Source organism: Galleria mellonella, unplaced genomic scaffold, assembly GCF_026898425.1.
Source record: "Galleria mellonella isolate WM207_F2 unplaced genomic scaffold, CSIRO_AGI_GalMel_v1 utg232, whole genome shotgun sequence".
NCBI classification, from domain to species: Eukaryota; Metazoa; Arthropoda; class Insecta; order Lepidoptera; family Pyralidae; genus Galleria; species Galleria mellonella.
In genome coordinates this window covers 135,362-161,209 of record NW_026442046.1, presented here as the reverse complement: position 1 = coordinate 161,209, position 25,848 = coordinate 135,362, and the positions used below count along the sequence as shown (strand labels likewise).

The window sequence follows — 25,848 nt, the reverse complement described above, 5'->3', positions numbered from 1 at the left end:
GGATAATGACCATCAAAAAAAATTTGCAAATATGATGGGAAAGTCATTTTTATTTCTTGTAATTATATACTCTATATTTTAAATTGTATGACCTGGATACTGCTTAGTAGCTTGTATTTACACAAATACATTATGTATTAAGTGAAACTTAACTTTAAAAAAAAACAACAGCTGAGTTTCTTGCCCGTTCTTGGCTGAAATTGCGTTCCGAATAGGCTATAAATAAGGTGACCAACTGTACTCATTTATATATATATATATATATATATATATATATATATATATATATATATATATTCTTTATTGCACTTGTAAATTACATTGTTAATGCATTTATAAATGTTGTAAGCAAGGGTGGACTTATCTCTGACAGAGATCTCTTCCAGTCAACCCGATACAGTTAGAAAAAACGTTGTTAGCGGGCAGCTGAAGTGCTACAACTATTAATATTTAGTATACATAAACAAATATACAGTTAAATAAAATATTAAGATACATAATAAAATATTACATAAATACATATACTATAAATAAATATAATATCTACCTACTTATACAGTGGATGTTAAAATAAATGAATATACTACCTACAATAGAAATTTAGTGAAATGATTTTAAGATTTGACAGTTCAATTATAAAAATAAATAAATTAAGATTATGACTCACAAACGAAAGAAAATGTAACTTCAACCTTTTCTTGAAAGAGGTAATTGTGTTTAATTCATTTACTAAGTTTTGTAACTCTTTTTTCGCAAACCGTTTCTCTCTGCCTTCTTAGTTGTAACCGACTCTTTTTTCAAATCCGGTACTCTGTAAGTACTCTATTTGTATAATTTTATAAAATTGAAAAAATGAAACGACGAGAAAATAGAACTTGACAAAAGATGTAAAGAAGGTAAAAATCTTCCGCCATTTTAGTGCAGAACATATGCCACATGAAAACTTAGAAGTTTTAATAGATATTTCCTTATGTTGTCCACTAGGCACTGACGCTGCTGTTGAAAGGGTATTTCCACTGGGAATGATTATCGGAGCAGTGAGAAGTCGCAGCTGTCTGTAAAAACATTATCCGCCGTCTTAACAGTCAAGTTTAATATGCAAAATGAAAGTTGTTCGGACGTGGCTACATTATTAGACGAACATCCTCGTTTAGCAAAAAAAAAAACACTCCGAAGAGAAATATGTTTTTAAAAGAAAATAAATTTTTTATCTTTTTTTTTCTTTTTTTTCACCTATGAAATACTTGCAAAGTATGTATACTTTTTTTTAACAAAAAATAGTTGGTCGCCTTACAATAAATAAAAAAATGAAAAATCCGAAAATGCTTAAATCTAAGTTTGTTTTAATCAAAATATTTCTTTCTTTCTTTCTTTCTGATTCGTTAATTGTTTACCTGCAGGTGAAGATAGCTGTATACTACGAGTCCCTTTGCCCGGACAGCAAGCGCTTCATCACGACCCAGCTGGCGCCCGTGTGGAGGGACTTCCGAGGAGTGGTCAAGGTCAAACTGGTGCCGTATGGAAAGAGCACGGTGAGTTACTTCTCTTCTGTGTTGAATTCTTTTCTTTGAGCATACGCTACTATTGTGAACTGATTATAATAAGGAAAACGCCGGTTCGTGTTGAAAAGTTATACTGACAGTTTATAAAAAAAATGAATAATTAAAAGAATACAATATTAGAAATTACAAATTACAAAGGAGTTTGTAACAGCTACAGAGTTTGGATTGCAGTTGGGTGTCGTGACGGAACGTTAAAGCAATGGTATTTGTAGAATGTAAATGTTTGATTAATACAGTAATTCTTAAAAGAAAAGTAAAACACACAAATAAAAAAAAAAAGTAAATACAATTATAGAAGGAGAATAGAAAACGTACAAAAAAGGTATAAGTATTAAGACGACATGTATGTGCCGTGGCGCCAACAACAACATTCTTTACATATACGCATGCGCGGCCTGCGCGCGCAGCCCGTAGTCGCCGAGCGCCTGCGCGACCTGCGCGCGCATAGGTACATCAAACAAGCTGCGTGCGCGACCGACCGTATTACATATATATATATATAAAATATTAACGCTTGTCTGCGTGTTTTTACAAAATAAATGAAATATATAATTTTATATGTATGCTACAACGTAATCGTCGAGTGATGGGTAGCAGCTCTCTTAATACATCTCCAAAGCCTAACTGCGGTTGCCAATCTCCTGCCAAGCGTGGCAACTACCAGCAAAACCTACTAAGACGGAGATCTATGTTCAGCAGTGAATATTTAACGGCCGTCAGCTTGTTCGCCGTTCTAAGTTGCATAAAAAAAAAATACAAGATTTTAAAATTTGTATTTGAATTTTAAACATGGAATTGTGTTCGCAAATCATAGACAAAGGATAGTATCCGCTCTCCTTATTACAAGTAGGTTTTGTTTCGTAAAAATATAAATAAAAATATATGCAATAAGCTGTTTTAAAGAAATATATAATTATTTGTTTTTGGACCGACTTCAAAGATATTCGGTTTTTTTTTTCTATGGTCGTCACCTCATAACTCCGTCAGTTGTAGACCGATTTGGAAAATTATTTTTTTGTATCTGAAAGGACACACAGATTAGTTCCATAGACAAAAAAAAACTGGATTCGTCAACAATTAAAGTCAGATTTTATTAATATTATTTCGCTCTTGCGCCATCTATCCACCTTTATCTGTTCTCCTTTAACCAAAGGTTGTCTGTAAGAGATCGCCCTAGCGATAACACCGCCTTTTGTACCTCTATGTGTATATTTTAATCTGTACTTTAAGCTACTGTATTTCACTTGAATTGTTTATATGTCATTATATATTTTTATATTTCTGGTGTAATAGAGTTTTTTTTTTATACAACTTAGAATGGCAAACAAGCTGACGGCCCACCTGATGGAAAGTGGTCGCCTATAGACACGAGCAGTACCATGGACATAACAGAGTATACTGTTTCACCCATGATACCTATAATAAATAAATATATTTTATGAGACACAATCTTTAGTTATATTATTTATTTATTTATTTTCTTACAGCATGACAAAATCAACGACAAATGGCAGTTTAACTGCCACCACGGGCCCAACGAGTGCTACGGGAACAAGGTACGCCCAAACACCACTTTTTTCTAACTATATCCGTTGTTAGTAATGGAGACTGAGAATCCTATTGCTAGCAATATACCCAACCAGATCGATCTTCTCGCGGTTCCCCCTGGAAACTATCATGGTTAATTCCTGATGAATTCATCATGATGGGCTAACTGGCCTGTTTTCGTTCTCACCTATCACCCTTCACTGGTGCTCCGCCAGCGTATCCCGTTAGCGCAGCCCATACCATTTTCACCCATCAAAAAAAAAACTATATCCGTTGTACAGCTATATACATAGTGTGATCCCGGCATAGAATAGGCCACCCCTTCCTTTCTCGTGGGTGTTGTAACAAGCGACTAAGGGAGGGCGAGGGATGGGCAGCAACGTCCCTCTTAAAACATCTCCAAAGCTTAATTGCGTTTGCTAGCCCGCCTGACAAGCGTGACAACTACTGGCAAAACTCCCCTTATGTTATGGGGAAGGCTTATGTCCAGCAGTGGACAGTTAAAAGCTGAAATAATAATATTAATATGTATTTATTTGTTCTGGTAAATATAAAAAAAAATCCGCCTGCGCTAACGGTATACACTGGCGAGGCACTAGTGAAGAATTCTTAGGTGAGAATGGAAAGATAGGTCAGTTAGCCCGTCGTGATGAACACACCTGGAATTCAGCACGATGGTGTCCAGGGGGGACCACGTGAAGGTCGAACTGATAGCGTATATTGCTAGCAATAGGACTGGTAGTCCGCATTACTAATAATCCCTTCCCCCCCCCCCCACCTAAATAGCCAAATGGCGGCACTAAATCGAGCCCACTGTAATTCAATGCCCCGTTTTTACCCCGCGCTACGTATTCAGGTACAGTCATGCATCCTGAAGGACCGCAGCCTCGCCGACACCGACAAGATGGAGCTGGTCATCTGCCTCATGAGCCAGGCCAGCCCCGACAAGTCCCTGGACACGGTGAGTCCTGGATAACGTTCGTAGGTAGATAGATTTGTTTACACAATGACACAACTAAACTTAAATAATATCATTAATTCAATACAATCTCTTTTTAAGAAAAGAAGCTTAAAAATGGAGTACCTTCTCCCGTTTTCCCAACATTTCCCTTCACTGCTCTGCTCCTATTGATCGTAGCGTGGTGAAAAGTATACTATAACCTGCCCAGGAGTATGAAGAATAATTGTACCAAGTTTCGTTAAAATCCGTCGAGTAATTTTTGTTTCTATAACGAACATACAGACGGGCAGACAAAAATTTTACTGATTGCATTTTTGGCATCAGTATCGATCACTAATCACCGCCTGATAGTTATTTTTATAATTATAGTTATTTCATGTACAGAATTGACCTCTCTACAGATTTAGTACAAGTGCAATATATTTATATATATATATATATATATATATATATATATATATATATATATATATATATATATATATATATATATATGCACTTGTATGTTACATATAAAATAATCTATTTAAAAATGTTGCGAGCAAGGGTGGACTTATCTCTGATGGAGATCTCTTCCAGTCAACCCCATACAGTTGGAAAGTATTTCGTATACCATATATTTCTTTCTGTCTTTACAATTTTAATTTAATATCTCTCATTGAACACAGTGCTTGAACCAAATCAACAAGCAGTCGGAGAGCGAGAAGTTGACGCGATGCGCGAACGGTGAGCAGGGCGACGGGCTGCTGGCCACCTACGGGGACAAGACGGACGCAGTGCAGCGCCCTCTGGCGTTCGTGCCCACCGTCATCATCAATGAGGTCCGTAATGCATTCTATATATGTATATATATATTTTTTACATATGTTCAAGTAATATCAACTATCCGAGTCCTCAGGAATGGCAACGCATGGGGGGTATCATGGGCGAAACAGTATACTCTGTTATGTCCATGGTACTGCTCATGTCTATAGGCGACGGTTACCACTTTACATCAGGCGGGCCGTCAACTGGTTTACCATTGTAAGAAATAGAATAGGCCACCCCTTTCTTTCTTGTGGGTGTCGTAAGAGCCGACTGAGGGAGGGCGAAGGATGGACAGCAGTGTCCCTCTTAAAACATCTCCAAAGCCTAATTACGGTTGCCAATCCACTTGCCAAGCGTGGCAACTACTGGCAAACTCCCCAAGGGGAAGGTTTATGTTCAACAATGGACTGTTAACTACTGCTATTGTAGGAAGTTAGAGCGATTCGCTGGTATAATATGACCAGTGTTTAGATTAAACAGTATCTCCATACAAATGCTTCGAGAAAAGCGGCTCAACTTTTTCATACAATTTTGCGTGACAAATAGTTATGAGTGATTCATTTATAACTTCTATATTTATTTTGTCTTACGATTTCTACATCTTTTTAATGCGTAAACACTTATTTTATTTATTAAATAATTAAATATAGATACGTCAAGATACATTATATACAAGATAAGTATATAGCACACTGATAAAAAGACGAGTCAGCTAATTTGACATTTAGCTGTCAAAAAGTTGACACTGACGTTGACGTTTTTGACATTCGATCTGTATAATCTAAAGACCAGTGACGTTTATAATTTTTACTTTATATTTCTTTTTTTTTTTTAATTGTTCCAGAAATTCGACCAAGCCATACAAGACGAAGCGTTCAAGGATCTGAAAGCGGTGGTGTGCCGCGTCGCGCCCATCAAGCCGTCCGTCTGTTGATTTAATATATAAGCTTTCTCTCCATTATTTGTACACATTATTTAATTAGAATTAAGCTATTGTCTTTTGTACGATACAGGAATTGTTAATATTAAGAATTCCCGCCAAAAATATTTTTCGTTTTATTTTTTTTTCCCCCGCCCAAAAAGTCAACTGTTTTTAATTTTTTTTTTTTATATCACCTAGTTGGCAAATGATCAGTTCTATAGGTAAAATTCAAAATTCAAAAATCATTTATTCATGTAGGACATTTTAGCCGCTTATGAACGTCAAATTTTTATATTATAATTTTATTTTTTTCCCTACCGTCCAGTTCGGTATATAGATCCAATTGAGAAGAACTGGCAAGAAACTCAATTGAATTACTTTTTTTTTTTTAAAGCCAGTTTATTTACAATGTATATTTATATAGGTGTCTATGTCTAACATTAAATGAAAATTCAGTGCATGAACAACTATTGCCATGCACACTCGTCATTCAAGTAATCGTTTAGTGAGTAATAGGCTTTGCTCAGTAAATATACTTACTTATTTTATTGTATTTAACCGATAGCTAACTACGAAAATTATAGATTAAGAACTACTGAAGGTAGGGGGTCGCAAAATCGTCAAAAGATAAGATAAAGATATATTTATTTTACCAGATTTATACTTTGTATAAAAGTTGATTGCTTGACCACCTCTGTCCCATTCGTGTTTCAACCGTGAAGCAGTTGTGTTTGCATGGCTGTGTTTCGATTTGAAGGGTGGGATATGGCGTGAATTTACTGGGTACAGAGGAATAACACCTGAGTCCTCAGGAATGACAACGTATGGAAGGTATTATAGGCGAAACAGTATACCCTGTTATGTCCACGGTACTGCTCGTGTATATAGGCGACGGTTGCCAATTTCCATCAGGTGGGCCGTCAGCTTGTTTGCCATTCTAAGTTGTATAAAAAAGACCGGATTCATGAAGTGTTCCAATGGAAATGATATACGGGAACTACTCTATGTATGTATGTAGCGGGCAACGCCGCGGGAAACGGGTAGTGAGTAATAAAACTGCATTGTTGGTACATATATATATATAATATATTTACAAATGTACGATTCACAACATTTCGCCGTATACAGGCTATTTTATATACACCTTGTAATGTCTGGCATTATTGATGCTTTAATCGATTATTCGAATCAATCAAGAATAATAATTTCAATTGATTCAAACCAAAATTGACGACAATTTATATAAAAAAAAAAAGAAAAATTTAATTTAATTCACAATTAAAGATGGTTGGTTGATAAACAGATTTGCACACGTAATACTAGGTGGCGCTAGTATCGACACTTGTGGTTTTTGTTGATTATTTTGTAATTAAACATAATTTGGGGCAAAATTTCCGAATTGGCGGATGGTTTTATTTATTTTTAACCGATGTACTGATCATTTATTATATTTTTTGTCTTTATACTCTTGTATTGTACAACTTTGTAAAAAACACACACACACACACTAGCAAGAGACATTGCGATTGTGTGCGTTATAATTCGTTTATTAAAAGATCGGGTATCATCTGTCACTTCACATTCATACATACATAATAAAAACCACTCGTCGATTTAGAAATTTTACTTTTAAATTACCTTTAAATAAAAAATGATCGACAGAAACTACAAGTCTCGATTCTAGCGCCATCTAGTATTACTTGTCTAATTGAGTTCAGTGACCAACCATTTTAAGTAGTGTTATCCGCCATATTGTCCACGCAACTTGGGCAATGATAGCTCTTGTTCATTTTAAATATTTTAATGTAATAACTGCCTTAAACATGTAACACATGTAATTTAGTTGAAAAAGCTCGACTACTTTCGGGTCCATTCGCGACGTCTAACCTTGAGCAGCTGTGGAGTCTGGCTCGCGCTCACGCCACAGCTGCTCAAGATTAAGGGTCCTGAATGTTCCCGAAACTAGTCGAGCTTCTTCAATCTAGTTATATGTTAGTTAAACCGGCAGTTATTACATTAAAATAGATTTCTGTACTTGATATTATAAATGTGCAACAGAGTTTGTTTGTTTGTCACGTCATATCGCCTTAACAGCTTAACCAATCTCTATGAAATTTGGTATTCGCATACTACATGATGAGATGGGGAAGGCTACTTTATGGTTGCCTGGAAGAGATCGCTCTTAGTGATAAGGCCGTCCATTGTTGTCTCACTGTGATCATTTCTTGTAATTGTTTGTATCTATAATAAGTTTACTATTGTAATCTTATGGAGGGAACAATAGAGAGTATCTGTCTATCTTTATGTCCCGATTTACATAGTGATTGGGGGGAAGGGATTGTTAGTAATGCGGACTACCAATTCCATTGCTAGCAAAATACCCTATTAAGTCGACCTCTACGTGGTCCCTCCTGGAAACCATCATGCTGAATTCCAGGTGTATTCATCGCGATGGGCTAACTGACCTGCCTTTTCATCCTCACCTATCACCCTTCACTGGTGCCCCGCGTATACCGATAGCGCAGGCAGGGTTACCATTCCATTATTATGAAATAAAAAAAATTCATGGTGATTGATTAAGCAGTTAAAACACTAAGAGGACAACAAACAAACTTACACATTTATTATATTGGTAAGTATTTTATATGCTTACAAAACCTCCTCAAAGACTTTACAGCATCACACGGTTAGTTCTGTAGACTGGTATGAGAGAAGGGAAAAGATCCCATAAGGTGGGTAGCGGTAATTGTTAGAAACATGTGGTAATGGAGACTGAGAATTCCATTGCTAGCAATATACCCAACCAGGTCGACCTCCTCGCGGTTCTCACTGGAAACTATCATGGTTAATTCCTGTTGAATTCATCATGACGGGCTAACTGGCCTGTTTTCATTCTCATCTATCATCCTTCACTGGTGCTCCGCCAGCATATTCCGTTAGTGCAGGTGGGGTTACCATACAATTTTCATCCACCAAAAAAATGTCGACTAAGAAAGAGCAAGGGATGGACAGCAGTGCCCATCTCCAAAGTCGCCAATCTGCCTGCCAAATGTGGCAACAACTGGCAAAACCGCCCAAGGGTTGGCTTATGTTCAGCAGTTCTATGCCGGGACCACACGACCAATGTTGCTTGTTACAATTGTTTATGCTTACTCGAAACATCTTCACTGGTCCTTCACTGGTGCTCACCAGCACATACCGTTAGCACAGACAAGACTACCATCCCACTATGATTCCACTGTAAAAGTCCTGTATATGGAACACAGAACACACTATTCACAACGCACACCACACACTATGGTACGTATTCATCGTCCAAGCCCTCCTTGTGCTTTCTCATCGTATGCCGTTTCAAATCGGACTGGCGTTTCGTTTTGTAGCTGCACTTGTTGCATTGCTTCATCGCACTCGTCGTGCACCACCTTATGTGCTTCAGCACTGTGTGCTTAACGTCCGATTTGAACCCGCACTTGTCACATTTGTACCCTGTCTTCGCACGGCTGATGTTGCCAATGTCGTGCGACTTCAAATGGTATATCAAGCTCATGTTATGCCGCGCCTTGTAATCGCATATGTGACATTTGAACTTCTTCTCCTCCTTGTGTTTTCTTTTGTGTCTCGCAAACTGGAGTTTACTGGCCGTTGTGTAACTGCACAGAGGGCATATGTGTAGCACAGTGGAGTGGCTGGCCGTATGCCTCTTGTACTCCGCTCGATTTGTGGTCGTGTAGTGGCATTGCATGCAGAAGTATTCGTAAACGCCCCACATTATTTGGCTTATATTGTTCTCCATTCTGTTTTTGGGGTCCGAGGCCCGTTTCTTGGTCATCTTCTTCTCCCTCTTGGTGGGCTTGACCAGTTTCACGAGCGGCACGTCGTCCTCGTCGGTCTCGTCGGGCACCACGATGGTGTCGATGTGGGGCTCCTGGATGATCACTTCGTCCTCGTCGCTTGACGTCAGCAGACTGATGGGCTCGGTTTTTCTAAAATTAATTAATAAATAATTTAAGAATAGTTCATTTTATACTTTCGGGTTGTTTACACATATTTAAATACACAATCGGGACTTGAATGTAAAGCTTTTACAGGTAAATAGTAGCTACATACCTTTTTATTTTTTACAAAACAGGGGGCAAACGAGCGTGCGGCTTACCGGATGGTAAGTGACTACCGCGGCCCATGATCACCCACAACACCAGCGGCATTGCAGGTGTGCTGCCGGCCTTTTAAAAAGGAATATACTCTTTTCTTGAAGGTTACGTTGTCGTATCGGTTCGGAAATACTGCTGCTGGAAGTTGATTCCAAAGAGTGGTTGTGCGTGGAAGAAAGTGCCTTGAAAAACGCACGGTGGAGGACCGCCACTCGCTTCTTTATTGCCGACGTGGATTGCACCACGTCGCGGTAACGACAGGGCTGAAGTGAGCGGCACCTTTGGCTAACATTTTCCGCGTCAACCGCGTTAATTCCCAATTGTGTATTTAAAATAATTTAAGATTTATCATTATTTGTGTTTTATCTAGCTAATTTATCACATCAGACCTTAACTGTCCACTGCTGAACATAGGTTTCCCCCTCAGGATATTGTCCCAGTAGTTGCTACACTTGACAGTTGAATTGGCAACCGCAGTTATAGATAGATAGATAGATAATTTACTTGCATTACTTACAGCACACAAACAGCAATAGACACAAATGCAAAGGAAAAAAGATAAAAAAAAAAGATACTTGTACAAAAAATAAAAATAAAAAAAAAAAACAAAATCAGAATGCATAAAATTAGTAACAATTTTTTTTTCTTCATCCGTGTGCCACAGTAATACAAAATGGCCACAACTCAGCTTTTTGCTTTGCCCTGAAAAGAGCAAAACACTGATATTCTGTTGTGGCCAAAAGTGAGCCGCGAAATACCGCTGCAAAAGAAAAAGAAAGAAATACAGATCAAATCAGGTTTGAAGGGTGGGATATGGCGTGAATTTACTGGGTACAGAGGAATAACACCTGAGTCCTCAGGAATGGCAACGCATGGGGGGTATCATGGGCGAAACAGTATACTCTATTATGTCCATGGTACTGCTCATGTCTATAGGCGACGGTTACCACTTTCCATCAGGTGGGCCGTCAGCTTGTTTGCCATTCTAAGTTGTATAAAAAAAAAAAAAATACATAGTGTGCGTTCGTTATACTCGCTATTTAGAAGAAGGCTAGTCAGAAGTCAATTTCTATCGGTTTCAAGCACTCAAAACATAATGAACACCTGATTTATACAAATACAATTTAGTACATAAAAGCATATTGAAGAGGCAACAGCAGGCGTGCCCATCGCCAAACAGCGATCCCTCCCAGACAACCCAAGGATGGAGAGAATTAAATTGTGTCTGTTAAAGGTGTGACAGAAAAGTAATAAGACAAAAATATGAGAAAAAATGGGTAAGTATCAATTTAAAGACAGTATAAAAAATATAAATAAAATATACTTACATATAATAAAACTATTGAGGACAGAAGGGGAGAAATGTTGGGACACTTGATACGACACGACGAACTTATGTACATTATAATAGAAGGTGAGATAGAAGGAAGAAGGGGGAGAGGGAGACTGAGGCATAGTTACATCGGGCAGATCAAGGAAGCAGTTGGTGTCGTGTCGTATCAAGAGGTGAGGAGGCTCGCTGACAGTCGTAGTGAGTGGCAAGAGCTCCACCGACAAGAGAGCAGCTCTTAAATAGGATAGATAGATAGATAATAATAATAATTAAATACTTATACTAAAAAGATTAGCCTTTTGCTGATATTTTAAGAGGGATGTTGCTGCCCGTCTCTCTGCCTAAGTTCCCTCCTCTTACGACACCCACGGGAAAGACAGAGGTGGTCCATACTACGCCGGGACCATAAGGCAATAGCCAATGTAAAATACTGATTAATCTCTCTATCCACCCTAAGGGAACTCAACAGTTAATGAATGTGCAACAGCGTCCTTCTTAACACATCATAACAGCCTAATTGCAGTTGCCAACCCGCCTGCCAAGCGTGGCGATTACTGGTAAACCCCCCCTTATGGTGGGAGACCTATGTTCAACAGTGGACAGTTAACAGCTGGTGTGATGATGGCACTGAAATCACAAGGTACAGAGGCATAACACCTTTGTCCTCAGGAATGGCAAAGAGTGGTATCTTGGACGACACGGCATTATTTTTTTATACAACTTAGAATGGCAAACAATCTGACGGCCCACTTGATGGTAAGTGGTAACCGTCGCCTATAGACATGAGCAGTACCGTGGACATAACAGAGTATACTGTTTCGCCCAAGATACCTTCCGTGCGCTGCCATTCCCAAGGACTCAGGTGTTATTCCTCTGTACCCAGTAAATTCACGCCATATCTCACCCTTCAAACCGAAACAGCCATGCAAACACAACTGCTACACGATTGAAACACGAATGGGACAGAGGTATCCAAGCAATCGACTTTTGTACAAAGTCTCCCTCTGGTAAGTCTCTATTATGTCCATGGTACTATTCATGTCTATAGGTAACAGCTGCCACTTTCCACCAGGTGGGCCGTCAGCTTGTTTGCCATTCTAAGTTGCATAAAAAATGAGGGATGACAGGTGAACATTGGTAAGAAATAAATCAAATACTCACTTGGCAGGCTCGACATCTTTGACCTCGACGTCTGAGTCTTCAGACTCCCTGTCGGGCAGCATCAGAGCACTGGGGTCCAATTCTACTTGTACACTCTCCAGCACCATCAGGCAGTCGTTGCCGTCCGCCTCGCCCGCCGCCGACTGGGTCGCCTCTGGAATGGTAGCAAGCAAATATACCTTACCAGAACTACAAGAAAAAAAAAAAACCTTAAAATAATGATAGGGATAATAACGGGCCATTTTCCATTAAACAAACATTTATACACAATAGGAGCCGCAGACAGCCCTCTATGTCGAGGCTGTTTCGACGCCGAAGAAACGGCTGCTCACGTAATCCTGGAATGTGAGGCTGTGGCCCATCAACGTTTTGAAATCCTCAGAACGGTGAGGTCGCTCCGTGAGGCCTGTGAAGAACCCAGGAAGCTTCTGTGCTTTTGTACGGAGCTGGGTTGGCTGTACTAGCCACGACTAGCGCGGAAAATAGAGTCCTATTCACATTACATGACATCACATACACTACCAGGACTACCCTACAAGAAGTCATGTCTTCTTGTAGGGTAGGGCAGTACCATGGACATAACAGAATATACTGTGTCACCCATGATACCCCCCATGCGTTGCTATTCCTGAGGACTCAGTAGTTTCTCCTCTGTACCCTGTAAATTCACTGCTACAACCCACCCTTCAAACCGAAACACAGCCATGCAAACACAACTGCTTCACGGTAGAAACACGAATGGGACAGAGGTGGCCAAGCAGACGACTTTTGTACAAAGTCTGTCCGTCTGGTAAATAAATGACCAATGTTGGTAACACTCACGGTCGCCCTTCACTGCCACCTCGATGAACACGGGCGCCCTGTCCTCCGTCTCGCTGATCTCTATGACGGCCGCGTGCCCCCCGCTCGCTCGTTCCGACTCCGCGAACATCCTGTGCAGCGGCTTCGTTTGCTTTATGTGATAATTCGTCAATATGTCCTCAATGTCGTCTTTGTTGATATCTATTGACGGCGTATTGTTTATGATTCTGAAAGAAAACACCATTATTAATACACGGTTTTTTTTTTTGATGGGTGAAAATGGAAAGGTAACCCCGCCTGCGCTAACGGTATACGCTGGCGGAGCACCAGTGAAGGGTGATAGATGAGAATGAAAACAGACCAGTTAGCCCATCATGATGAATTCATCAGGAATTAACCATGATAGTTTCCCGGGGGAACAGCGAGGAGTTCGAGCTGGTTGGGTATATTGCTAGCAATGGGATTCTCAGTCTCCATTACTAACAATCCATTTCTTCCCTACTTTGCATGGATAGGTAGAAAGATAAACTATATTGATAGAGCCATGCGGTTTACCATGCGGTCCCGGCATAGAATGGGCCACCCCTTCTTTTCCCGTGGGTGTCGTAAGAGGCAACTAAGAGAGGAGGAATGGGCAGTAACGTCTTGAAACATCTCCAAAGCCTAACTGCAATTGCCGGGGTGAAAGGGATTGTTAGTAAAGGGACTAGAGGCCCCTTAACAATATACCTTATCAGGTCAACCTCCACGCGGTTCCCCATGGAAACCATCTTGATTGTTTTTTTGCGAATTCATCACTATGGACTAACTGACCTGCTTCATCCTCACCTATCATCCCTCACTGATGCCCCGTTAGTGTACACCGTTAGCACAGGCGGGGTTACCATTCCATGATCATCCATTAAAAAACCCTTTCCGGTGGATATCGTGAGTGAACTAAGTGAATGTAGGATGGACAGCAGCGTCCATCTTAAAACATCACCAAAGCTTAACTGCAATTGCCAATCCGCCTGCCAAATGTGACAACTACTGGCAAAACTCCCTTTCTGGGGGAGGCCTATTCAGCAGTGGACAGTTAACGGCTGATAGGTGTACCAGAGGGAGACTTTGTACAAAAGTCGTTTGCTTGGCCACCTCTGTCCCATTCGTGTTTCTAGCGTGAAGCAGTTGTGTTTGCATGGCTGTGTTTTGGTTTGAAGGGTGGGATATGGCGTCAATTTACAGGGTACAGAGGAATAACACCTGAGTCCTCAGGAATGGCAACGCATGGGGGGTATCATGGGCGAAACAGTATACTCTGTTATATCCATGGTACTGCTCATGTCTATAGGCGACGGTTACCACTTCCCATCAGGTGGGCCGTCAGCTTGTTTGCCATTCTAAGTTGTATAAAAAAAATATGGTGATGATATTAGTAAGAATTACATCATCAATCACACTATTCATTCATCATCACTCCACAAAAAAAATACAGGATTCATAATTACCTATCTACATTGTAAGTACTTCTATTACTTGGTTCCCTCATTAATTTATTTGGACTATTTATAACTATAGTATTTTCTTGAGTGACTGCTTTGCTAGTAGCAGTACAGTGAGTCAATTTTAAACTATTTTCTTTACTGACTTCTTTTGTTGCACCTTCGACGACTTTGTTCGCATCTGTCATCACTATTGGTGGCTCAGCAACTTTTGTGGCATCTTTACTCTTATTTTGTATAGTTTTACTTATTTTCTGTACATTATCTTCTGTGACCGCTTTAGAAGTATCTTCAGAGACTGCTTTAGAAGTATTTTGAGGTAACACCTCAGAAGTCTCTTGAGTTACTTTAGCAGTATGTTGAGCAACTCCCACAGTATCAGGTGTAACTTCTGTGGTCGTTTCTGTAGTCTCCTTGCAGACCTGTTTACCATTATTCTGAATGACTTCTTCAGTCTCTTGTGCCACTTTAGCGGTTCCTTCAGCAACTGTCACAGTTTTATCCGGGTCATCTGTCTTAGGTGTGGAATCGGGTAAATTCTGTTCAGGTGACGTTTGTGTAATGATCTGTGAACGATAAGAAGAAACATTTGAAACATGAAGTACGTGTTTTGTTTGTTTAAAACATATAAAATGACTGTATTTTATAAAAAATGTAATATAAGTGAATATATAAATGATACATAGAATTTCAATGTGCACTAAAGCTTTAATAAATAAATAAATTTATATTTGCAGGTGTCTGTGACCAACGACATTCATCAGCACTTCGGCTGCCCGCGGTTCCTGCTATGCCCAACAGAGTACAATGTGATAATATTGTACTATGTTGGGCCTGGTATATAGCTGGTATATAGCCTGTGGGTTGACTATACACAGCGGAGGGGAAAGGGATTGTTAGTAATAGAGTCTAATTGACCCATTGCCATAAATACACCCTATCAGGTCGATCTCCATCTGAAAACCATCATGGTTAATTCTAGTGGAATTCGGCTAACTGACCTACTTTCATCGTCACCTATCATCGCTTACTGGTGCCCCAACAGCGTATACCGATAGCGCAGATGGGGTTACCATTCCATTGTCATCCATTACAGACTATATACGGCGAAGATACAGCGCTCTGCATGTTCAATACAATAACGTGTTCAGGGTATTATTACGGTTGCCACGTTTTTGCAATGGTTTCACAATGTTTGCAGCAGCATCGACAGATGACTTCCATGCCATCAGACGCAAACGGATCGCATCTCTTTTATACCGACTGCGTGACAGCAGTGACGGCATTTTGAGGGCATTATGTAGTAAATACGACAGCCCGATCCTCTCATTGTGGGTCAAAATTATTATAGGGGCCATAAAATGATTTCTTTTTTTTCTAACATAGTTTAAATCAACTGTTACTAACAAAAATGGATCTAAGTCTATAATAATAGTACATTACTGCAGCGGCCAACAACTGAGGCATTGATGGACGAACGTGCAAATGTGGGCCGAGGCGTAACCGAGGCACACATACGTGAGTCGATCAATGCCTAGTTGTGGCCAAGGCTTGTAGAGTACTTTTCTACAACTTAAAACCTTTTATTAGTTACCTCCTTGGTAGCCATGTTTCCAAGGAAAAGGTCATTCCATTTTTAAATTACAGGACAGATATGAGTTTACATAGTAATTTATCTGGCCGCAAAACACGACAGATATGGATTTTCATACAACTTTTGCCGGCCGCTGCCCGCATGTATCTGGCCAGTACGGCAATTTTGATTTATCTCGAAGAAGATTGTCAAAATAATGCTCACATTTCCAAGCATGTTTGAGAAAAACTTATTATTATTATTTTAGCCATTAACTGTCCACTGCTGAACACAAGCCTTCCCTATAAGGGTAGTAGCCAGTAGTTGCCACGCTTGGCAAGCGGGTTGGCAACCGCAGTTAGGATTCTACAGACGTTTTAAGAGGGACGCTGCTGCCCATCCCTCCACCATAAGCTCCCTTAGTCGCCTCTTACGATACCCACGGTCAAGGAAGGGATGGTCCATTCTACGCCGGGACCTACACAGCGGAAAAATTATTATTAATACTAAATAAAAAAAAATTAACTCACGTGGTTGAAAATAGAGGGCACCACCTTCCCTTTGAGCCTGACCTTTCCGCGGACCCTCTCGTAGTCATGCTTCCCGAAATGAGCGCTGCATACCTTGGAGTTCGTATCTATTTTACTGGTCGGCTTTATTGCGTCTAGCCATCGCCTCTTCAGCAGGCGGCTCGTTGGAAACCTGAAAATTTTTAATACATTCATTTTTATTAGTGAAAATTCCTTTTATGATAAAATCGGATTTTAGATTTGCACAAGTTTTTTACCAGAGGGAGACTTTGTACAAAAGTCGTTTGCTTGGGTGTCTCTGTCCCATTCGTGTTTCAACCGTGAAGCAGTTGTGTTTGCATGGCTGTGTTTCGGTTTGAAGGGTGGGATATGGCAGTGAGTTTACTGGGTACAGAGGAATAACACCCAAGTCCTCAAGAATGGCAACGCATGGGGGGTATCATGGACGAAACAATATACTCTGTTATGTCCATCTGCTAGGATTCTTATTAAATCAGGGTTGCATAAAAAATTCAATTCAATTTAGTTGTATTCTCTTTATGGTTTTACTTCATAACTCCATTTACAAGCAAACAAAGGGTGAGGTAAGAAACATTGTACTTCTTTTTTTAGGTTGGTTGGAAAATATATATACCAGATGTGACCATAAAGTCGAATGAACTCACTCAAAATATATGACATCCTCCTGAGCTGTGGTGTCGCAGCCGGTGACGCAGCAGCCCACCATAGTTCCAGCTGCGCATCAATACCTGGAACATTCACTTCATTTTCATTTCAACCGTTAACTGTCCGCTGCTGAACATAAGCCTTCCCCATAAGGGGAGGACCCCACAAGGACCTACAGCATGGGGTTCTTCAAAAGGGGGGTAAAGAGGTTTCTTCAGGGTCGGCAACGCGCGCGTAATACCCCTGGTATTGCAGGCGTTCATAGGCTACGGTAACCACTTACCATCAGGTGGGCCGTATGCTTGTTTGCCACCTCAGTGGTATAAAAAAAGAGGATTCTTGCCAGTAGTTGCCATTAACTAAGGTATATTTAAGTGAAGTATAGGAGAGAAAGATGATTAGTAATGGGGTTGTTACTCCCTATTGCTAGCAATGTACCCTGTCAGGTCGACTTCCACGCGGTTCCCCCTGGAAACCATCGTGGTTAATTCTAGTGGAATTAATAATAATAATAACTTTATTTCCTTGAACAAAATTAGCCTGTAGTACAATATAACTATGACCCCACATTAGGCAAAGCCTGTCTCGTGGAAGTCAAAGCTAGAAATTTAACAGTTATAGTGATTATTTAGTTATAGTATTAGTGTTTACTATAGTTATATTCTTCCCGATGGGCTATCTGACCTGCTTTCATCCTCACCTATCATCTCTCACTGGTGCCCCGCCAGCGTATAATGATAGTGCGGGTGGGGTTACCGTTCCATTATCACCCATTAAAAAAAATTTAAGTTAACATCCCATTTTTATATTTATATTTATACAAAAAAAGAAGCATTATTTATCATCTAAGATCTAAAAGATTGATTAGACATTACAATACATTTCACATTTAGTGCTAGCACATATACATCTATTTAAGATTATCTATCTATCTATCTTAATACTACTGCTAGAATGGTGAGAGAAGTGATGAGTCGGGAATTTTTCATTTTTTTTTATACAACTTAGAATAGCAAACCTCCATGATACCCCTCCATGCGTTGCTATTCCTGAGGACTCAGGTTTTATTCCTCTGTACCCAGTAAATTCACGCTAATTAAATTTATTATATATAATTCTTGTTATATATATTTCTAATGTTAGCTTTTAAGCATAATATAATCATTTTTTTATCATTAATTTATATATGTATGTGTATTTGACTTTCCTGTTGCCCATTTCATACATTTTTTTATATTCTGTAACTATATGTAGTCTATGAAGCTGGCATAGTCAGCCCAGTGTACTGAAGCCGCAACAAAAATTTGAATAAAAAAAAACTATGTGTGGACATGTGTGGAGACCTATTATTGGCTGTTTCTTATTATAATTTATATTTACTGTTAGAAATGCTGTTGGTTTTCCAAATACATAAATAAATAATTTAATTTGACTTACTGTGAATTTATTTTTTGTTTAAAGTATATAATAAATTAAGTTATATTTTATATATAGACATAACTTTAAGATGAATGGACACTAAATAATATTGTAAAATAAATTTAAAAGTTAATATAATAATAAAAAAAAAAATATATAGAGGAAAAATAAATAATCACTTGCCATATTACTTTTCAGAATAAGTTAGCAAAAAATTATTCTAGCATTAAATATGCTCTGTATTTAGTTATTATGTGTCAAAATTTAAATAAAGAACCAAATAATTAATCTATGAATCAATAGAATATTAAAAAAAAAAAAAATATTTCGGCAAAGGTAGCTTAGTATGTACACATCCCAAACTTGTTCTCGCGTCCTTATTCTGATGTGCCAATACCGCATTCACTACAAAAGCCTTTATGACTCTTATACACAAGGATTTAAAATTCAATTTACATTAGCAAACATCGAAAACACGTCGCAGCTGTACGAAGCGATTTCCAGAATAACACCGCATCAATATCTGATTTTTGGGGAAAAATCTGCATTATGTTGAACATAAAATTATACTAAAATACATCAAATATAATAATAAAAGGATTCGAAAACATATAACCCGCGAAAATTCTAATTTAAAGGTTAGAAAAGCGCAAACAAAAAATATATTTACCTAATGTTTAACGATGATTTTAACCGCCTTATGTCGTTTGAACACTATATATATGATTCCCATTATTTATTTTACATGCCAGTGATAAAATAACAGTTTAATTAACAATAATATTATGAATAATTCGATTGGAAAATATTTACTTGTTTCTTTTTTTTTTTTAACAACTTTGACATTTAAAATAGTGTTGCTACATACCGGTATAATTGAAGAACACTTTTTGAGCGTATTTATAATCAATCGACTGAACAACAAAGACTTGACATTTTGAATTCGCGTTAGATGACTAGAAAAGTAAATAACTATTGATTTCGTACTTTTCAAGTTGAATTTTCTCTTATCCTCTACTACCACCACAGTATATGTATTTATTTCCTAGGAAGCTATATTATCTCGCATATTTATTATGAATAGTCCCATAGGATTAACACCATTATTAACAAATTTTATATAAAAAATTATCTGCACAGATAGATACAAATGGGATAGTATCATGATTCACACATAAACCATATTGCTAGCAATGAAATTTTTAGAAATCGATTAGTAGTGGTCTCTTTCCCACAAGTGCAGTAATTAGTATTTAAAATAATATCTATTAGTACATACAGAAAAACAGTCTTTCCGATAGAAGAAAACTGTTGTCGATAGGACCCTGTTTTTTTTCTTTAATGCATGAAAATGGAATGGTAACCCCGTCTACACTATCAATATACCCTGGTGGGGTACCAGTGATAAATGATAATTGAGGTTGAAGTCGGGTCATTTGGCTTGTCGTAAAAAATTTGACAAGAATTAACCATGGTGATTTCCAAGGGAAACCGCGTATAGGTCGATCTTATAGAGTATATTGTTAACAATAGGGCTATAAAAACTCATTACTAACAAAGGGTTCCCTCTCTGGGGACCCTGTTTTTAGCAATATATCCTATTAAGTTGACCTCTAAACAGTTCCTTCTGGAAACTATTTTCGATTTGAGAATTCGTCACGGTAGGCAAACTCGCTTCACTTCTTTCTCATCTAACTTCACTCACTAGTATCCCGCCAGCATGTAGTAATAACACAGGCGGAAATACCATTCCTTTTCATACAGAAAAAATATGAATACATATCTATATGTTGTGCTCCGGTTTGAAAGATGAACGAAATGCAGTGAAGGCACATCATCATCATCACAAACCCAGACAAACAAACAGACTCAAATACGGAGCGGGACAGATACGTTCATCGTTTATTTCAGGATTTGTAGGGATTTACAGCGGAAATATAATAAAAATAAAAGTAAATCTATTTAATTAGTCATTTATTGGATTAATGCTATTGAAATTTATCAGAAAGAGAAATTAACAACAAATTATTAAAAGATCATCTTATAAATCTACACTAGAATCATATCATCATCATATTAGCCTTTAACTGTCCACTGCTGAACATAAGCCTCCCCTTAGGGGGTTTTGACAGTAGTTGCCGCGTTTGGCAGGCGGTTTTCAACCGCAATCAGGCTTTAGAGATGTTTTCAGAGGGATACTGCTGCTAATCCCTCGCCCTTCCTTAGTCACCTCTTAAGACACTCATGGAAAAAGGAAGTGGCCTATACTATGTCGGAACCACACGGTGGATTCTATTTCAAGACATACGGCGGTACACTAGAATATAACTTAATTATTACAAAAAATAGTTCTTTTTTTAAATAACAAAAATTAAATTTAAAAAAAATATATAATTAACTATAAACAAAATTCATATCGCAACAAATGTTTGCAAAATCTGAAGGTACAGTCTATAGGTAGAGTTGCCATTACAAAATCTTGTCAGTTCTGATAAAATTGGACATTTTAGTAAAAAAAAAAGTTATAATAAGTTTTTAGACTTCGAATACTCAATATGATTTTTTTATTTAAATAACAAATCCGCAATGTTCCGAAATTTTGAATCGATGAAGACACCAATCGGTAAAGAATATTTTTGAAGAAGAATATTTTTATTTTTGACCTTGGCTGCTACAAAAAATTGTTTTATATAATATAAAACTATTTTTAAAACATTTATAAAAAATACTGCCCGCTAGTAATTAATGCTCCTCTCCACTCAGGGTTTGCTGGAAGAGAACTCTTACAGAGTTAAGCTCGCCTGTTGTACATCTTATTTTTTATATATATTGTTTTGTAATTTTTTGTGTACAATAAAGAATAAATAAATAAAACTATTTTTGTAGTTCATAGGCATATTTATAGAGGGGCTGAGTGAGCCGTGTCTACCCCAGGATTCAAATAAAAGTTCATAAAGAGATGAGAGTACATATTGACCTTTTTTAAGGGGTTAGACCCCCCTGGAGAATAATTTAATAGATACCAATGTTTATATAAATGCAAACAAGATCACTATTGGTTTTTCAATTATTTATTGTGATTTATTTAAGTTAGCATACTCATTATTTTTATGGTTCTTAGACGTATTATGCCTTTTGAGTGCTAAATGTGTTTTGAAGGACATGTTGCATAATTTACACTTATAATCTCTATCTTTTATATGTGCATAAACCATGTGAGAACGGAGACCAGTCCGTGTTGTGCATGTTCGCTTACAAAGGGTACATTTGAAAACTCTGGTCCCTGTATGCAGGCGAATATGAGGCAGCAGACTTTGCTTGTTGAAGAACTTCCTCGAGCAGTAGTCACATTCATACTTCTTAACGTTTCCATGTGTAGCTATATGCGCGTTCATATCCCCTTGTTGAATCTTTCGAATGTGACAGATAGGACATTCGTAGGGCTTCTCCTCTGTGTGTATACGTGTGTGTATTCTTTTAGCTGCTTTACTTGCAAACCCCTTGCCACAGTACAAGCATTGGAACGGCTTCACACCTGTATGCTTTCGCATGTGATAATCATAGTAGGACCGGTTGGGACACTTCTGGCCACACTCCACACACTCGATCCTACGACTGTGTAAATTTATAAAGTGAGATTTCAAATTCTTGTCACAGTTGAACGTCTTGTCACAAATGTCACATTTCACCTCTATGTTGTAATGTACCCTGATATGAGTTGCAATATAACTCGGCTTGTAACAATTGCCACATTCAAAACACTTGTAAGATCCTCTTTTTTTATGCGATATCTCATGCACCATATAGTCATAGTGATTTGTGAACGCGAATTCGCAAGTATTGCAGAAAAATACTGTGTCATCATTTTTATGGGTCTCCTTGTGGGCTAAAAGCTCATTGTTGCTTTTAAATGTTTCCTGGCAGATGGCGCACGTGTAAACAGATCGTTTTTGGTGCATACGCATGTGGTTCAAGAGACTCGTTTTGCTTTGAAAGGACTGGCTACATTTATCGCAGTCATATATTTTGTCATCTGCGTCATACATGTCAATGCCGTTGACCTCATCAGTGTATGAGCCGAGTTTTACATGTCTGAAAGTAAATAGTTATATATATTAGAATCAATAAAATTTACCATAATACATTTAAAATAAATTTATAAAACTCCATCAACGGTCATTAAGTACTTAGGGTTTTTTTTATATATATTTAAGTAATATAACTAAATACGTCACCCATATAATAACAAGAATCTAATACTATAATTTTTCTTTATGATTTTATTTTATTTAGGATTATTTAAAAAAGTTCCTATACTTTTTATTTACTTACGTTATATTTTAAGTACTCACTTTCTTCTTTTCCTAAAGATATATTTTTTAAGAGTCGATATATCCTCATCAGAATCTTCAACATCACTTTTTATACTTTTCTCATCTACGATGCTAACATGGTCAATTATGAAATCTGCCATTTTCACTAAAAATAAAGAATTGTAAATAAATATATAATCTATAGATTTTAGTTTTCACTTCTCGTTTTATATTGAATAGTACATCTCTAGTCATTACACAGAATAACCAACCACGATTAAAAAAATCACAGAGTACGAGATTTACTCTGTCTGATGTTAAAATAAAATTAAATAGTTTACTTTAAATATTTTCATAAAGATGATAATTTTACATTAAATTATTATTCAAGATTACTCACCAATTCCGTTATGTTTTAAACGTTTAATATAGTATTAAAATTCTACAACAAAACAGTATAATAATTTACAATAACTAAAATAAGCAATTTATTATTGTTCGTAAACAAAATTCAAAGATTACAGATTAATAACAGTCTTAAGAGAAATTGAAATGGTTTGTCACCGTAGATTAAGGATGGCTTGCTAATGAAACTTTGTAGGCGATATAGACAGAACATCGAGCCTTAAAAACAGTATATCTTGCGCTTTAAAAAGTTGCAAAAATTAATAGAGAAAAATAATAATAAGAAGAACTAATAAGAAGTCACTTATCATCGGTAGTGTTTTAAATTTTAAGTATAAATACAATTATAAATATCATTATTTATTTTAATAAAATTTACTCCATTTTTAGTGTTGCAAGTATTCGAAAAGATCCTCATAATTAAATTAACATTTCCGAAATGATATGAATGTTATTTTCGTACATAAGATAATTATAATATTAATGTCGATATGTATATAGAATTATTCAGTATTATATAGACCATGAACAAACCCTTACTTTACATCCACAAGTATAGGTACGTTTTAATTTAGGTTTCAATAAATAAGTACACCCTTGAACTGTTGCTGCTGAGATTTTATTGTTATTGTTCAATATATTCCTGCTTGACGTCATCCCTCGGGGAATAATATAACAATAATAATAATTTATGGACACTATTAGTACTTTATTAACTAAGACGAATCTAATGACATGTTATTTATAAAAACCCAACAAGTCGTTTAGGTTACGCAGTTGAGTAAAAAATAACACATTATTAATTAAAATACCTAATACAAGTATCAAAACTCTTTTAAATGTAATCCATACCCAATTCGGCTACACTTTTATTTGCCTTCTAAGATACAATGTTTGCTTCGACCTAATCATAGAGACACTGTATAGATCGTAATGTGGCCCTGAAAAGGGCCGTTTTTATCTTTTCTAGGGACGTTAGGGACTTGCCCACCTGTGTCATCTTCCTGTGGCCGCTGGTAACAGGGGTGGTGCTTGATCTCTTAATAGTTTTCCTTAGGTCCTTATCCCGGAGCTCTTCGGCGTGCCTCACACATTTGGCCCAGTCTTCTTTCATCAGTGTTAACCGTTCGTAAAATAAGATCTTACAAAAATGTAATTAATCGTCCGGCAACGGTTATTAGTGGACTGTATGAAGTTATTAGGATGATGGTAGTTAAATAATTAACAGAGAATAATGAAGGTGGAGACCACTGACCTGAAGCTTTGTAGTTAGCAGGATTCGGTCCTGGCTTTAGGCTTCCCAGTACTTCTGGCTCGTTCGAACTTACCCTCAGATCCGGGTTACCTATCCACCGCCTTGAACCGACCAGCAGTGCATTGTCCTCCTCTCAATCAGCCTCTTGGTTACGTGTGATATGATTAAAAAAGCGATACGAAAAAAAAACGATATTCGCGGCAATATATGCACGCGCGCGGTAATATTTTAAAACGAGAACGACGACAACGAACGCGCGTTCTACTGACACATTCGATAACAATAGACAAGACTTTTTTTTTCTTTTTTACGACATTGTCGCCAGGCGGAATTTATTTAAGCTACAATTCTTAACAATCAGCAATGTTAAGTGTATGATGTTTTGCAGCAACTTCTGCTTACGATGACGCATCGACTTGTAGTGCGCAGTATGCGTAGGTAGCCGAGTATCGATAACGGGTTGCATAGTAAACCCGCCCGCGCTATCGGTATACACCGGCAGGGCACCAGTGAGGGATGATAGGTGAGGATGAAAAGGCAGGTCAGATAGCCCATCGTGACGAATTCCACAAGAATTGTCCACAATGGTTTCCACGGAGAACCATGTGGAGGTCGACCTGATAAAATGTATTGCTAGCAATGGGTCCATTAGACCCCATTACTAACAATCCCTTTCACACCTTTACATTCGTACTGTCAGTGACATTTATTGCCTGACGACTCAGTTCAAAATGTAACATTTGCAAATGCGTTGACTATAGTGTATAAAAAAACGTGATCAAGGAATTACATAGAAGGAGTGATATAATTGTCAATTCATAGCAGGATAGTGTATAGACAATGTTATACGGCCGTATAACCCTACATAGATACAACCTACTTGCATACTTTCTACATAAACTGTGTCCAATATATAATCTAGTAATGTAAAATTTGTCATTGACAAATAATTGACATATC

At 37.7% G+C, this 25,848-nt stretch overlaps 3 protein-coding genes across 5 annotated transcripts in view; 1 reads left to right on the top strand and 2 right to left on the bottom strand.

Moving 5' to 3' along the window:
* The window catches only part of LOC113510513 (GILT-like protein 1), a 31,275-nt gene extending 25,350 nt beyond the window's left edge, over nucleotides 1-5,925 (top strand). For both annotated transcript variants that reach the window (XM_052894802.1, XM_052894801.1), the window contains exons 3-7: nucleotides 1,401-1,532; nucleotides 3,050-3,118; nucleotides 3,967-4,071; nucleotides 4,740-4,892; nucleotides 5,723-5,925. In XM_052894802.1, the coding sequence (XP_052750762.1) occupies nucleotides 1,401-1,532; nucleotides 3,050-3,118; nucleotides 3,967-4,071; nucleotides 4,740-4,892; nucleotides 5,723-5,812 (549 nt within the window). In that variant the 3' untranslated portion in view covers nucleotides 5,813-5,925. The remainder of the gene's footprint in view (nucleotides 1-1,400; nucleotides 1,533-3,049; nucleotides 3,119-3,966; nucleotides 4,072-4,739; nucleotides 4,893-5,722) is intronic.
* Nucleotides 5,926-7,409: 1,484 nt separating this feature from the next.
* Nucleotides 7,410-19,762, bottom strand: LOC113516506 (zinc finger Y-chromosomal protein 1-like). Its single transcript, XM_052894803.1, has 7 exons — nucleotides 19,586-19,762; nucleotides 17,496-17,579; nucleotides 16,831-17,002; nucleotides 14,734-15,293; nucleotides 13,268-13,473; nucleotides 12,446-12,599; nucleotides 7,410-9,783 (listed from the first exon to the last, which is right to left on the bottom strand). The coding sequence occupies exons 2-7, from the start codon at nucleotides 17,555-17,557 to the stop codon at nucleotides 9,096-9,098; spliced, it is 1,842 nt and encodes a 613-aa protein (XP_052750763.1). The 5' UTR covers nucleotides 17,558-17,579; nucleotides 19,586-19,762; the 3' UTR covers nucleotides 7,410-9,095.
* Nucleotides 19,763-20,874: 1,112 nt separating this feature from the next.
* Nucleotides 20,875-23,745, bottom strand: LOC113510496 (zinc finger protein ZFP2-like). Of its 2 annotated transcripts, XM_026893953.3 has the most exons (3): nucleotides 23,629-23,745; nucleotides 23,268-23,394; nucleotides 20,875-23,007 (listed from the first exon to the last, which is right to left on the bottom strand). In XM_026893953.3, the coding sequence occupies exons 2-3, from the start codon at nucleotides 23,387-23,389 to the stop codon at nucleotides 21,987-21,989; spliced, it is 1,143 nt and encodes a 380-aa protein (XP_026749754.2). In that variant the 5' UTR covers nucleotides 23,390-23,394; nucleotides 23,629-23,745; the 3' UTR covers nucleotides 20,875-21,986. The 2 variants fall into 2 exon arrangements, with proteins under 2 accessions (XP_026749754.2, XP_026749755.2); XM_026893954.3 differs by lacking the exon at nucleotides 23,629-23,745 and having other exon boundaries at nucleotides 23,248-23,389.
* Nucleotides 23,746-25,848: the final 2,103 nt, after the last annotated feature.

What these genes read in the sequence shown, in the direction of transcription:
- LOC113516506 (XM_052894803.1), bottom strand. Translation starts at nt 17,557, where the DNA reads ATGGTGGGCTGCTGCGTCACCGGCTGCGACACCACAGCTCAGGAGGAT. An exon ending in AGTACTTACAATGTAGATAG is followed by an intron (nt 13,474 to 14,733) that starts GTAATTATGAAT and finishes GTTTTCTTTCAG; the next exon opens with AATCATAAACAATACGCCGT. An exon ending in GGTGGCAGTGAAGGGCGACC is followed by an intron (nt 12,600 to 13,267) that starts GTGAGTGTTACC and finishes CTACCATTCCAG; the next exon opens with AGGCGACCCAGTCGGCGGCG.
- LOC113510496 (XM_026893953.3), bottom strand. Translation starts at nt 23,389, where the DNA reads ATGGCAGATTTCATAATTGACCATGTTAGCATCGTAGATGAGAAAAGT. An exon ending in ATCTTTAGGAAAAGAAGAAA is followed by an intron (nt 23,008 to 23,267) that starts GTGAGTACTTAA and finishes ATTTACTTTCAG; the next exon opens with ACATGTAAAACTCGGCTCAT.